The 14310-nt window shown below is 33.1% G+C and overlaps 1 protein-coding gene across 3 annotated transcripts; it reads left to right on the plus strand.

Moving 5' to 3' along the window:
• Positions 1-3422: 3422 nt before the first annotated feature.
• Positions 3423-13575, plus strand: LOC129290442 (phosphoinositide phosphatase SAC2-like). 3 transcript variants are annotated; one of them, XM_054927215.1, is made up of 16 exons: positions 3423-4021; positions 5046-5250; positions 5551-5716; positions 6363-6588; positions 7182-7258; positions 7595-7782; positions 7860-7957; positions 8082-8215; positions 8296-8424; positions 8898-9264; positions 9740-9861; positions 9975-10088; positions 10747-10920; positions 11666-11815; positions 12055-12142; positions 12685-12912. In XM_054927215.1, exons 1-16 carry the CDS (start codon positions 3923-3925, stop codon positions 12793-12795), a joined length of 2448 nt encoding a protein of 815 aa, XP_054783190.1. In that variant the 5' UTR covers positions 3423-3922; the 3' UTR covers positions 12796-12912. The 3 variants fall into 3 exon arrangements, with proteins under 3 accessions (XP_054783190.1, XP_054783191.1, XP_054783192.1); XM_054927216.1 differs by having other exon boundaries at positions 8299-8424; XM_054927217.1 differs by lacking the exon at positions 12685-12912 and adding an exon at positions 12919-13575 and having other exon boundaries at positions 3424-4021.
• Positions 13576-14310: the final 735 nt, after the last annotated feature.

Consider the following 14310-nt stretch of genomic DNA (forward strand, 5'->3'; position numbering starts at 1 on the left):
TAATCTGGATACTTGTTGTGAAATGTCCATATATGATGTACTATTTTCTTGACTTGTTTCCTTAGATGTTGCTTTACTGTTATATTTTATATATATATATATATATATATTCTATTAATATTTATTTTTAATGATTTAATTATTTGCTTTATTTTTGTTGTGATAATTTATTTTCAGTCTCATTGATAATTTTTGTGTTTTATCTAGATGTTAAAATTTCTTGAATGTTGTTATGAATTTAGATTGTTATGGATTTATGTGATTAGCTTTTAATGTTATGTGATAATTTTTATTTGATTATAAGTATTTTTATTATTTTAATTGAGCTTATTAAATTGTAATGAATTGTTGCCTCTTATAGAGAGGGAGAAAAAGAAGCAAAGTAAGGTATTTGATTACCAAAACTAGTCTTTTAATCCTATATATAAATCAAGTTTGGTCCTATTTAACTTCGAGTTAAGCTTGAATCGGACCAAACCATGATTTGCCTAGCTAAGCTTTTTCATAAAAAAGACCAGGCTTTGAATTAGACTGAAGTCTAATCCTATTCATCTTTTGTGCAGCTCTATTTAGTAAGTAATCTCATTTGATACATAGTCGGATATTAAATGTGAGCACATTTTTTAATAAAGATTCAAACCTTATAATTCACTACATTATAATGAATTGGATTGGATTTGAATTTGATTATTGGTATAGATTCATTCATTAAATGAATATTTCATGTTGCACAATAATAGCCGTTATGTTTTAATTTAATTGAATGATTGTAAGAGATTTTGTCATATGATATTTAAAAAATGTTAAATCTTAAATTTTTTGGAGGACAACACAAGTAAGGAGTGCTTTAATTGTGATAATTGTTTTGAATTTTTTGAAAAAGATGTATTTTAATAATTTTCAATTCGTGATAAAATCTAATAATTATAATTAAGTCATTCATTGAATAAATGAACTCACACTACTAATTGAATTCAAATCCACAAGGCACTAGTCAATCTTACTAAACTCGATCAACTCCAATTTGGCTCATTCATAAAGTTTTATTCGAGAGTAGCCTTTGGTTTATTATTCGTGAGTGGTTTTATTCCATTCCTTTCTATAACATAGTCTAATTCTAGTTAATTGACACTTGTTTCCAGATCACTTATTTCTTCTATTTTTAATGGCATTACTCGCAGTGGAAGGTTGTAATTGTTTCATCTCCAACATGCCAATATTTTAATCTAATAAAGTTAGCAAAATTGATATTGGCCTCAAGACGACTTTAAATAAACGTATTATATATTCCCAATATCAGTTATGCCTCTCGAGATGGAAAGAAATTTACAAAAAGGAAACTGAAAATTTTGCTATCAAAATATGGAGGGCAAAAAATATTTCCATGCAAATCTAATTAAGCTCATTCTTCAGATTAGTTTCCTACTCTAAAAATTTCTTAACAAGGATTTTTCTTTTTAAAGAATCTATTTTAAGTATTAAAAAGTAAACCCTTATTATTTATGTTCTCAAAGACTAAACTGTACAATCTTTTTCGAAATGTGCTAGTTAATATTTTAGCACTTTTTTTTTTAATCGTGTGTTTGATTTTATGTTGGTTTCAGTCAAAATGTAAGAATATGTTTTTTGGACATTTTCAAACAAACACTAACTAGGACATAAAGTTTTATGAGTTGAGAACTTATGTAGCCTATTTTATTTTATTTAGTATATCGTTGGTTGAGAAAGATTTTATTTTTTATAATGTATAAATGAAATATATTATGTTCATTATATATTATTATCATTATTTATGATATAGAATGTTTGTTAAACCACCGTTGTTATTTTTATTTTAAATTCAAGTTTTTTTATTTGGAATATTATTATTTATATCATTTTTTCTAACAATCTTATTCTATTTGAAACCCCCAAAAAAAAGAAGGTATATATATATATATATATTTATATTTACAAAAGAGAACCATTTTATTAATAAAAAAATGCACACACTAGACAGAAAAGCAAAACAAACCACCAAGAAGTACAACAAAAAAAAAACTAGAAAAAATAATAAAAGGTACAACCTAAAAAAACAAGAAAAAGTCCAACAATACAACCTACAGAAAGCAATAAATGAGTACAAAGGAAAAAAAAAAAGAAAAAAAAAGATGGTATATTAAAAACCAACAGATCAGGACATGCATCAAACGATAACGTAATTAATGAGTGTTCCCACGTATTTAACATATTTAGTTGATTTTTTTTATAAATTAAACATTTTTATTTATTGTCACAAAGAATCAAATTAGAATATATGTGCCATTTTTTTCGGCTAAAATATATTTGTAAGTTCGTTAAGTACCGCAAGTTTCTGTTTATTTCATTTTATGTAAATATTTATATATTCATGAACTGAAGTATCGGAGAATCTTAAAAGAGATCGATGGTAGATTCTATTCATGAAGCTACGGTTTATTATATTACATATTACATCTTACATATAGTTGGAGAAATTATATGCACTATTAATGTAGTTGTTAGCTTTTTTGGCACATATAATAGATATGCATTCTGAAGTAATTTTTTATGTGGTTATATTAAAATTCAGGCAAAAAAATGGATATATTAAAATAGCAGTGACCTGACTCCTGTATGTAAGTCAACAAAAATTATCTATCACATAGTATATAATAATTCTACTGTCATAATATATTTTTATTTTTAATTTAATAATATTTAATATATATATATATATATATATAGTTATATATAGTGAAATGATTTTCAATCGAACATGACAAATGTATTACGCTAATAGCAGTGACCTTTATAAGTTTGAGTGTACTTACGGACAATCACAATAGCAATCGAACATGACAAACATTTAAGAAATTAAACACAAATAACAAATCATGCTGCTAATTAGCAAGTCATATGTTGGCAAAAAAAAAAAAAAAAGCAAGTCATATAAATAAAAGACGAATGATTGATTTTTACTCATATGATTAATGTATAATTTAATTCAATTAAAAAAATTAACATTTATTATCAAATCATAAAAAGGATATGCCGTTACCATAAATTTTGCCATCTAAATAGTTACAACTCAATATTATTTATAGGATTATTTTAACCGCCAGAATTCCCGCGAGTTAAGACGAATACATACTGTTTCTTACAAATGCAATCTCCATATCTCTCGAGGGATGACCAACTGAGTTTCGATTTGCTCACAAACTCGTCCGATTCAAAACTCGATACGAATTCCTAAAGTTGTTACTCGTTACCGCTGCCAAACCAGACCGACGGAGAGAATATCGCCTCGCAAGTTACGAACGATTTTAAAACCACATTGTAAAATTGGAAGGATGGGGAAAAAGGGAATTTTCGCTTTTTAAAAGTTGCCTTATTTTTATATGCTTTGCGTTATTCCCCTTAAAAAATTGTTTATTTTTGTGTGGATGCAGTCATCGTGGCTATGGCTTTCTTCTTCTCTCCTTGGCTGACGACCTGACATTCACTTCCTTTTCCTCCTTCGAACCCAACAATCACATACCAAACATAGAAACCACTTCTTCCTCTGCTTCTGCTCCCCCCAATACTTCCGAAACCAGCGTTTCTAGATATTTCTTTCACGAGAGCTGCGTGTCTCTCTGTTCTGATTTCGATTTCAAGCTTCGTCCGTTTCTTTTTCTTTTTTCAATGCTTTCGGTTTTTGGGTCTCATTGTATATGTAAACCTCTGTTTATCTTCTTATAGATTCTATTGATGTTATATCTTGAGACTTTTATTCTGTATTGAAGAGGTTGTGATCAGACAGAAATTCTGGTCGTTTTCCTCAATTTTCGGCGCCGTGCTTTCTGTTTTAGTCTTTTGGAATTTCTTTTGGTGATCTGGGGGAAGGAACCCGACCTTTTCAAGGTTCGGGATTTAAATTCTGATGGAGCAAGCGAATGAGAAGCAGCGGAGCCGAATTACCGATGAAGCTGACCTCAAGTCCGGTTATATGCAGAAGTTTAGCCTTTATGAAACTCGATCGGTATTGATGATTTTTCCACCTTCTATGTATTGAAATTCATATCTGCATTTCTCTCGGGTATTTTCTTCTCCATATATTGAAAAATGATTCATTTTCTATGGGTACAAACATTTGTTCGCATTCATTTTCATGTATGAAGTTCCCGCGGTTCTCCGATGCGGCAAAAGTCTTGATAATTGCTAGTGGAAAGCATTTTGGGTAATTAGTTTGTTGGGATTCACCTTCTTTCTGCCGAGAAGATAGATATGTCCGTGTTAATAGAGCTTTCGGCACAATATAGTTGTCCATCTAGATTCTTGAATCTCACGTTTTTCAAGCCTATAATGAACCAGATTTCCTACTTCTGCTTTGCTGGTCCAGCAAATACCAGAATCATGATAAATGTGTCCTGATTGTTTCTGCGTTCTTCCTCCAGCTTGTGATAGCACTTATATACTGAATTTTATATCTTAGTGTAAAATGATTTTTCAGGCAAATGGCGAACATATGAATTCCACTGTTTTACAGTATTTATTACGCTGCACGCGCGCGCGCGCACATTTCTTTAAAGGTTTACATGCGTGTAATGGGTGCACTACATGAGCATTGATGTCCACTTTGAAGTCTTTTGGCAGTAATTAGTTCATTTGGCTTTACTGTTAAACTCAACTGAAACTTCTATTGATTGTTTATGTAAACTTTGACTTTGCTGCCAAGTTTTAAACAGAGAAGCCATTTATTTTCTTTACTTATTCTGGCATGCATTACATCTTTATTTAATTCTGTCTAGTTCACATGTTTATGTTTGTTCTCAGTTCTCACCATTCTTCAAGGACATTATGTTAGGTAATATAACGAGAAGCAAGCTGATTTACTGATTGTAGGATGCTTTTATACATGGGATATTGCATGAGTGATCATTTGTTTTGCATGGAATAATTGTATAATCTTCGTTTCATAACTTCATTAATGTCATGAATTTCTTAGATTTACTTTCTTTTGGTGGACACAACTATAAAGCACTCTACTATTATTCTATGCACAGAAATTTTATATGATTGGAAGAGATAAGGACAGAACCGTTTGGAGAGTCTTAAAGATTGATAGATTGGAGCCATCTGAGCTAATTATCTCAGAAGATTCTACACTGTTCTCAGAAATAGAGTGTTGTGACCTTCTAAGGCGAATACATGAAGGAAACAAGTCAACTGGAGGTCTTAAGTTTTTGACTAAGTGTTATGGAATTATTGGTATGTTGATATGTTCCATCTACTGTATAAGCACGACATTGTCAATATTTTTAATTCATTATCAATATGATTTAGAAACGTCGGCATCTGCTATCAAGCACATAACAAGTAGAGAAACCTTTATGAAACACCCCATCATCTGGTGTTGGGTGTAAAAAAGAATTACACGTCATTTTAATAGTGAATCTGATAGCTTATTTCTGAATCTACAATTAAATTATGTCCTATTGTTTATGGTTGTTTTGACTTGAAACTAGAATATATCCATCAACTCATGTTTTGTTTCTTCTTTTGATCCAGGATTTATCAAGTTTCTTGAGCCATATTACATGCTAATCATAACAAAACGGAGGAAGATTGGCACAATTTGTGGGCATACAATTTATGCTATCACAAATAGCCAAATGATTCCGGTTCCTCATGCCTCTGTGCGATCCAAGATGGCTTATTCTAATGATGAGAACAGGTCTTTAGTTCATTCTGCAAGTAAATGTAATATGACTATGTTGCTGAAAAGAGACATTAAAGAATAGCATTTAGAATTACTCAATTACACCCAGTCCAATGTACTTAGATGAGATGGATGTTATAAATATAGTTATTTATTTGAATTCATATTAATATTTAGTGAAAACATTCTGTCAAAGCATCATATTCATCTAACTTAAACTTCTACAGTATAGGGGTTTTATGTGTACAGTGTCCTATATAGAAGATAGTTTCCCTTTGGTGTACATACACAATGCGGGGTTCCTTAGAACCTCTTCATGTTCCCATGGTATAATCGATTGGCCTCTTTTGAAGTAGGATGAATTATGCTTCTTCAATATGTTGATTTCATGCCCTACATTCTATTGCCAGTTCATTTCCTGCAAATGTACAGGGGCAATCTTCATTGCTGTTGTGATGTAAATCTAACATTTTGAGTGAGGCAAGGTATCACCAAGGTTTCAGTTTTCACTGGGGAGATCACTTTCTTTCCATTTTACACTTTTTGTTACATTTATGGCTCCATAAGTTGCTTTTGTGACCATTTTGTTATTTTCCTCCTCTTCTCCATGGCATGGAACATCTTCTTAATGGACTTTGCTCTTTCTTCTCTTGTGACTTAGATACAAGAAGCTTCTATGCAGTGTGGATCTTACGAAGGACTTCTTTTTCAGCTACTCATATCATGTCATGCATAGTCTTCAAAAGAACTTATCAGATGATAGTACAAGTGGACAGTTACTTTATGAAACATTGTTTGTTTGGAATGAGTTCTTAACTCGTGGAATCAGGAACATTCTGCAGAATACTTCCTGGACAATTGCCTTAGTGTATGGCTTTTTTAAGCAGGTATGTATGAAGTCACACCCATTGACGTGAATGGATGTGAATGATAGGGACTGTCAGAAGGGAGATGACCTGTGGGGCTTGTAATGATACTAGCAACTTGTATATGTTTCTCTCTTTTCTTTGGTTTATCCCCTTTCTGTCTTTCCTTCTTTTAGTTCTTTAGCTTTAAGATAAGGTTGCCCTTTGTGATATGCCTAGAAATCCTGATATCTCATGGAACTTTCTCTTTTGTTTTGATAATTACGGACTCAAGCTTTAATTTATGTTGTTTATAAAAATGTGCCTCTGTCATTATGGTACGAATAAATCCTTCTTGTCACCTTTTACTCATACCAGATCATTATAACGTTCCAGTTATCTTTTGTTGGGATATTCATTCCTCAACACTGATATGAAGGTCAGAATGACCCTTTGATATGTCGGGCATAGTTTTAACACCTTATTGCGGTGTGATTTTAATGGTTTGCTTATTATAAAAGCTTAAAGCCTTTCTCTGATTGTGCTTGTAAATTGTGTTCATGCTAGTACATGTCTTGCTTAAGATTCAGTATATTCTTTTTCATAAGTGTTCAGTTTCATTATATGGTATCCAGGTCAAACTTTCTATATCTGACAGGGAGTTCAATTTAACAATCATTGCTAGACGTTCGCGGCATTATGCTGGCACCAGGTGTGCACAACTTTTGCCCCTTTTAGTTAACCATACAGTTAACTAACTAAAGCTACGATCTACTTCACAACTGTTCTCTTTTTGTTCCAGTCTACAAAATACAAATCTTTATATCTGCAACCTTAACAGGTTGCAACAATCTGAGTCTTGAATGAAGTTATGGTTCCCATGCTTATATATATGCTGGTTTTTCCATGCACTTCAAATTATTTGATGCATGCGCTGTGATGTTTCATGAAGATACTTTTTCATTATTCTTTTATTCAGAATTTATTTGTCATTTTTATTTTACTTTTCAAGAAATAACACTCACTTGATTTCTATCTTCTGGTGTAGGTATTTAAAACGAGGAGTGAATGAAAAGGGTAGAGTGGCTAATGATGTTGAGACAGAGCAGATAGTCTTTGAAGATTCTCATAATGGATGTCCCACCCAAATAAGTTCCGTGGTGCAGATCAGGGGTTCAATCCCTCTTTTCTGGTCTCAGGAGGCCTCTCGATTGAACATAAAACCTGACATTATATGTATGATATGGAACAACTCCATATTATGTCACTTGCATTTTGTATAGGTTGTATTGACTTTAGTTCCTTTTCATCAGTATCAAAGGAGGATCATAACTTTGAAGCCACAAGACTTCATTTTGATAATCTTGTTAAGAGATATGGAAACCCAATTATCATTTTGAACTTGATTAAGGTAGGATTTTCCACATATGTAATAAAACTTTTTATGGCATTGGCACTGTTAACTTTGTTGTGTTTTGTCAACTACAGGATTTTTCCTAACTTCTTGATTCTTCTAACTATCTTCTGTTTTTAAGACCCTTGAGAAAAAGCCTCGAGAAACTATTCTTCGAAGAGAGTTTGCAAATGCTATTAGGTCTATTAATAAGGATTTGAAAGGGGAAAATCGCTTGAGGTTCCTTAACTGGGATCTGCATCAACATTCAAGATGGTAGTTTGCTCTTCCTTTGTTGTTCAGCTATGTAAGTTTTTCTCAGGTGTTATTTGACATGATTAGACTACTGCCTTTAGCAGCAAAGCTTCTAATGTCTTGACACAACTGGGAGGAGTTGCTGCATATGCTTTAAAGTTAACTGGCATCTTCTATGGTGAAGTAATTCCAATCCCAAGTCCAGAGGGATTGCTACAATACTCCTCAGAGTACGTATTATAACAGCACCTGTTAACTTATTCATTCATGCCTTTTATTTTATGCTATGCCTACAACTGAAGTGTGTGGTGTTCTTGTTTCTCCTTCATAGGCAATCAGAATTCACAATATCTTCCTGACTTTTCATGTATCTGTTTTTGGACTAGTAGAATAGGGAAAAAACTGAATTTATGTAGGGCTTTCGTGTGCTTTTGATTTATGTGCATTACTGGTTGATGTTAAATTGAAAGTGCAAGTTGAAATTTTTCTCTAAATATTTCACTTGCTGGTTCATTTCCCTTGCATGGATGAATATGTGGTATATTTATTAAATAAGATGCATAACTGGATGAGCTTATTGTAGTAGAGTTCCTGGTAATTTTTCTGCCTAGAAACACTTTCCAGTAGTCAAATAAATGAACATTTTATTTAATGTAATGCATGATAATTATTATATTGCTGACTTGAATATAATGTAATGCAGGAATAAAAATATCAGCGATCAGTGTGTGCCAGAACAAGCTTGTATCAATGAGGAAGGAGTTGCTGGACAAGTAGAAGCCAACAACTATCATTGTAACATTGAACTGCACAGAGATCACAGGGTCAAACCTCAGATGTTTCAAGCAGGGGTCTTAAGAACTAATTGTATAGATTGTTTAGATCGTACTAATGTTGCCCAATTTGCTTATGGACTAGTAGCGCTTGGATGCCAGCTACAAGCTTTAGGACTTACGGAATCTTCACACATAAACCTCGACAACCCTTTGGCGAAAGAGTTAATGGCAGTCTATGAGTCCATGGGTGATACATTAGCACTTCAATATGGTGGTTCTGCTGCGCACAATAAGGTATTGCTTCTAACGTTTAAGGTTTATATATTATGAAATAAAGCGTGAGATCAGAAGCCAAAATGGTTTTGCTTAATGTCTAGCATATGCACTTATGCAGCCAACTGATAATACCTGGGATAATAATGCAATTTTTGCAACATTAGGTTTGTCTTTGGGCACAGTTTCAGATACTCGTTTCCAAGTAAATTGACTTGTCTTACAATAGATTCCTCGATTTACATGTCTGGAAATGAAAGCTTAAACAACTTCGTAGCAGTGCAATGTGCATAGATTTTACCTTTTTCCTTTTGACTCAAGGAGTTAAAGGTTTTTTAGCTTATGGGGAAGTGTAATTCCTGTAGACCATGAAAATTTCTCCAGGTTCTTGACATTGAAATTTAGATTGTCATGATTACTTGTCCTGTTTCTCTTGTAAAAAACTTTTGCCTGATTTTAGTGCTTCCTTATGTGAACATTTTGGTCCTGCTGACAGATATTTTCAGAGAAAAGAGGTCAATGGAGGGCAGCAACACAATCTCAGGAATTTATTAGAACCCTGCAGCGTTATTATAATAACACCTACTTGGATGGTGACAAACAAAAAGCAATTAACATGCAAGTGTTCTGCAGTACTTACATGATGATAAGGATCACACAAGCTATGAATTTATCCTAGTTGTACTAGAATAAAGCATTTGACTGCTTAATCTACTGTTTATGTTGCTCAGATTCTTGGGGCACTTTCAGCCACAACAGGGAAAGCCAGCATTATGGGAGCTAGATTCAGATCAGCATGTTCATGTTGGGAGGCATGGACCATATTTAGGTGGTGACAGTGTTAGGTACAGAGTTTGACTTTTGATGCATACCAGTTCCTTTCTTCAATTCAATTTAGCAAGGCTTTTGAGTGGGGGCTTATGCTGATCAAATAAAAAGTCTATAAAAAGAAAAACAAGCAATTAACCAACCAATATATGCTGTATATAAGCATTTAAGTTCTCTTAGATTTGCTTCTTTCATGTGCTTTGCTACATCTGATTTTGCCCCCAGGTTAATCTTGAAATTGAAAATAGCAGTCAAGCACAAGGATGGAAGTTGGTAATTTTGTGATTTAAGGAATATACCAGTGATTGTGTTGCTTCACATTTTAAGATTTGAAATCATGAAGCATTTAAGTAGGTTAGGGGCCTCGAGGTGGCATGAGTCAAAGCATTCCATTTTTGTTTCTTCACAATCTACTACAAATGGCCTTCATTCCTATCAAGTTGCTGCTACTAGTACAGACAGCCCTCAAATGTATTATTCTAAAATTAGATGGCTTTCTCATGTTGAGATGGTCTGGTCAGCATAGACTTGCGACATTTGTATGGACAAAACTATAGGCAAAGAAATTTCATTATCATTTTGCATGTGTGAGGATGACAGTAATTGAATGCTAGGTGTATATCCTTTATTTGTCTCTTCAACTATTATTCTCTTAAAAGTTTTTTTTTTTGGTAGGTTAACTTTTAAAAGATCACTATCAGCTGGAAATATTCCCCATGGAAATGGTGCGACAATCAGGAACATGGATGTTAGGCGTAATCACCCCTCTTCTGGAAAAATAGCCAGCCATTGTCTCACAGGGTCTACTCCAGATATTTTCACTTGCGGAAGTGATCTTTGTCACTGCAGGTATGTTTAAACTACATTTTAGATGCTATGTAGTCTAGTGGCTGGTTCTATGTATTGGAGATTTTGGGGTAGGCTGACTAATGGCTGTCTGTTGAATGCAACTATCTAAATTCTTGAAAACTGAAGTTCTTTTTAGAAAGTAAGTAGCATGATCTAAATTTTCAAAAGGACTGGTTTGTTTTGCAAAATAAGGAAAGAGGAAGAGTAGGGGAGAAAGTTAATAAAACACATTTGAACCAAGTTGAGTGCATCATTAAATTTCATTGAAGCTTAAATTCTATGCACACTGGGAGCACCTTGAAGCCATGGTAGAGCAGACTTAGCTTTGAGTCAACACTTCAGATTGCATTTCTTTGTATTTGTCCCGTGAATGAAGCTATGAAAGCTAGTTGGTAAATGCTTAAATGGCCTACACAGTTATTAAGGAGTAATATGTCGAAATCTCATAAATGGATGTGGACTTTTCTGGTTTGTATATGTAAGGAAACCTCTTAGAAAGCGCACAGTAATAAACGGCTGCCCGTTCAGTATTCTAAATAACAAAAGCTTCGATTTGTTGATATTTAATGAGTGACTATTTTCTTCGTTCTCCTTTCTGTCAAATCAAATATGTTATGAAAACCAAATAAAATTGAGAAATGGGCAAGCAATGTGGTGACAACAAATGATATATGCACAGAATTTTATACCTGATCATGCAAACCATCCAAGTCCTTTTCACCAAAGCTTTGTCAATATCTTACAGGCAGATATATAAAAGAATTGTTGAGGAATGGTGTGAAAATGGTCATATTTGTTATGATGAACATGGAGATGCCTGTGACTGGTCAGATTTCCTTGATCTTGACGGTCTTTCTTCTTCTGCAAATTCCTGTGAAGAGGAATTACTTGAAAGGTAGTCCTTGTGATAATGTATGCGTTTTACTCTGCCACAGGACGAGTTTAAAGACATTCATCAGTTATTATAAAAATATATTATATTATTGCTACATTTTTATTTTTTGTTGTTGCTTGAGTAATTAATTCATGAGAATTATGCCAATATTGTTGATGGTAGTTGTTAGATTTTTATAAAAATATATGCCAATATCTTCAATTTCTGTTATGACTGGAAACTGATATTCATGCCTTCAGGTCAACCAGCATGTCATCAGAGAATATTGTGAATGAACTAAGAACTGAAACAACCGCATCTGCAAGTGATTCAGGATCCAGTATGAAGGTCAGTATATGTCACGTTAGTGCCGGAATATAGAATTGGATTATTTAGTTTTATTTAATAAACATTTATAACAATAAGAAGAATACCAATAACATTCTGCTTAACGTAAAATGCATGGACACAATCACGGCAATAAAATAGAATCTAAAATGTCCAGTTTCATTTGCATTGAGTTGATGTAATACATTTGTTAAATGTTGAATAGTTATAGATGCAACCTGGGAAAATATTAGAAGAACTCAATAGAAGAGCGCAAAAATATGCCGAGAAGCAGGAGATACAACTCACAATACCAAACGAACTTTGAGAGTCTATCAAAACGTCAATTAGATGAACCAAGAAACACAGTTAATAATATTAAATAGGATTATTATCTCAAGATAAGCCGAGTTCGGGCCTGTTTCCTTAATGAGCTTATATGTAGTTTAGCCTAAGACAAGCTATAACATTCAAAATTCAGCCCATTTGTACTACCAAATAAAATGAATTAATGATTTTTATTGAGATATAAACTGTTAATCTGCTTAAAATCATTTGAGCAGTTCTTTTTCCGGAAAGTGTGCTTAAGGAACACGGAACAGCAGCTCTTTTGTCAGCTTGCTTTTGCAATACAGCTCGTTCTCCTGGCAATTCAAAATATTGGGTTATCCTAACTTCTAGAGACTAGTACCTCAGTTTTTATATTATAGTTTTCCTTCTTCACGGATTTATTATATACTATGCCACTTCCAATTAGGAATTACACTAATTCTGTTGTTAAAAATATTATGTTTCAGGAGAGGAAGCAGAGTGGAGAAGAGCTCAAAGGAGAAGCAGAATACCCCGAGAGTTTTACAGACTGGGTAAATAATGGGGAGATGCTCTATGTTTAAGTCACAGTTCTGTTCTAATAATCACCTAAGCACCTCATCCGAAGGATGTGGGTTTCTGTACAGAGGAAATAAGATGGTAAGGTAAACATCCAAGCTGAGGCCGAGGCTGATTTTGATCTGGGTTCATACAACATTTTCAAGTAATGTTTTTGACCCATTCTAGCAAGCGTCACATAGAGGTAAAAATTTCATCTCATTGGCACTAGGCGATCACTTCTGCGTCTCTCATTCTCTCCGTTGATACTCCGAATAAGGCAACATCTCCAACTCTTGTGTATAGTTTTCATGATCCAAGAAGGGGAAAAAGAAAATCACTAATGGAGCTTCTTAGATTAACTGGTTAAACCCTGTGTATATATATAAACATGCTAACTGGTTTTCAGTTCGCATCTAGCATGGTTAACCAATCCAAAATGCCAGGTTCAGTTCTCATTTATTAGGGTTCAACTCTCTGACTTTAATTTAGTTCATAGCATTCCCAACTTAGGTAGTTTCTTTTCTATATTTTCTAGGTAAAATAGATATAAATGGATTATTTGAGTCGTGTCAAAATGGCATTCATCCTTGAGAACTATTCTGCATATGCTTTTCCCTTGGATAAGTCAAATCCTTCCTAAAAAGGTTTTGTGAGAGGCATGAATTTGTTACCCCGAGAGAGGAAGCAAAGAAGAGGTGGTTGTTACTAGGGGGAAAGAGTTGACCGTTGACCAGTACGAGTAATAAATAATATGTATTTAAAAAACATGGTTATAATAAATAGTGAGTGGCAGGATACTAAAAATTAATTCCAAATTAAACTCATAATAATTTGTAAGTTACAAAATAATTTCTGTTGAAATAATCACTCGCACAAAGATGTCCAACAGATTTTTACGACCTTCATCCAAGAAATGAAATGCAAAGCCCCACAGTTCATCCAATCAATTATCAGTATAACAATCAATAAGAATCAAAATGCATTTATCCAAAATTTTGTAAAAGCAAAGAGCAATTGCACATTTTTGTAGATTTAGTTTTTAATTTGTCAAAAATTTATTTAATAAATTAAAATTTAGTAAAATTTAATTATTGTAATGAAATTTATGTTTAAAGACATTAAAAAACTCTGTTTGGTAACTGAAAATTATTTGGCAAAAAAAAAAAGAATACTGAATTATCTGGAAAGTAATCAGAATAACTTTTACCATTAAACACATTAAATGCTCCAGCTAAAGTGAATTTTGCAAGGCAACCCATGTAAAATTTATTAAATGAGCTTTCATGAACGTTGCAAATATATTGATTTTGTAGTTAAAG

Source organism: Prosopis cineraria, unplaced genomic scaffold, assembly GCF_029017545.1.
Source record: "Prosopis cineraria cultivar Desert tree isolate PC_DT_omini unplaced genomic scaffold, ASM2901754v1 PC13, whole genome shotgun sequence".
Taxonomy (NCBI): domain Eukaryota; kingdom Viridiplantae; phylum Streptophyta; class Magnoliopsida; order Fabales; family Fabaceae; genus Prosopis; species Prosopis cineraria.